Source organism: Trypanosoma equiperdum (genome assembly GCF_001457755.1).
Source record: "Trypanosoma equiperdum strain OVI genome assembly, contig: ctg_910, whole genome shotgun sequence".
Lineage (NCBI taxonomy): Eukaryota > Euglenozoa > Kinetoplastea > Trypanosomatida > Trypanosomatidae > Trypanosoma > Trypanosoma equiperdum.
The window spans coordinates 3270-4348 of NW_027124877.1; the positions used below are offsets into that span (position 1 = coordinate 3270).

Here is a 1079-nt window from a genome sequence, read left to right on the forward strand (position 1 = left end):
ACAGTAAAAGCACTGAATAAGGAAGTATATGGGCCCAGAGTACCAATTCTTAGACGGCATAGATCTAAAACCACGCATCTCTTGAAGGCATAACAACGATGAAAGCGAAACAGCAAAGAGTATAAGCGTTAGATTGTTATTTAATCGAGATGTATTAATGCCAATTTAAGTGTAGATAGAACAGATGAAAACTATAAGATTAAAATTTTCAGCCATAAAAATATGCAGAGTATTTTTAAAAATTACAGGATTGGGTTGAGCCAGAAACAGATGTAATAGATGCAAAACGATCTGAATTAAGAGCCAAAAATAAACTTAAAAAAATTAAATTTAACTCCTGACGACCATTGGTTTCTATGGCGGAACAAACCTTTTTATAGCTTAAATATATAAAAAACAACCATTCAGAATGATAAATTACATATTACAAATAGTTTAGGTGCTAGAAATTGTGATAGAATGAAGAAACAACGTTTGACACAAAGCGGTTTGATATGGGGCAAATACCAGCTGATATTAACTGTTCTACTACTCCCAGAAAGTACGCCGGCTTTCGCTGCAGTAGCTGAAGAAGGCAGCTCCACGGCCGGATTCGCCGTGCTCTGCAGGATAATAAACCTGGCCAAGCAAACTCCGCCGCCGCCGAATCTACTGCCGAGCGTCGACGACGTAGAGGAAACGATGGTACTAGTAAACCTGACCCTCGCAGCACCTGCAGCGGCCAAGGAGCTAGCAACGGCGGCGGACCCAGCGGCAGCACTCAAAAGCGAAAGCGGCCAAGTCAAGATACACTGCGCCGAAGCGGCCGCGGCGCCATGCACAGAGGCGGCAAACAGGCTAAAGACCAACAAAACTTCCGTGGAATACAGAGCTTTACTTCAGGCGACGACAGACCCTACTTTGGTGCATGCAATAAATACGACACCGCAGGCTATGGTGAACAAATTAAGCGAGCTCAAACAGCAACAAGCTACAGCGCAAGGCGGAACCGTATCAGCTAAGCTGCTTGAGGCTCTAGGCGCGAAAGCAGACGGCACAAGCGAAATAAAATTAACTGCTGCGAGCGGAACAAGAGCTGG

The 1079-nt window shown here is 44.3% G+C and overlaps 1 protein-coding gene across 1 annotated transcript in view; it reads left to right on the plus strand.

Annotated features, from left to right (window-relative positions):
* Positions 1–459: 459 nt before the first annotated feature.
* The window catches only part of TEOVI_000448900 (Trypanosomal VSG domain containing protein, putative), a gene marked incomplete at both ends in the record, with an annotated part of 771 nt that continues 151 nt past the window's right edge, over positions 460–1079 (plus strand). Inside the window, one exon of the mRNA XM_067227254.1 lies at positions 460–1079. Within this exon, the coding sequence (XP_067083355.1) occupies positions 460–1079 (620 nt within the window).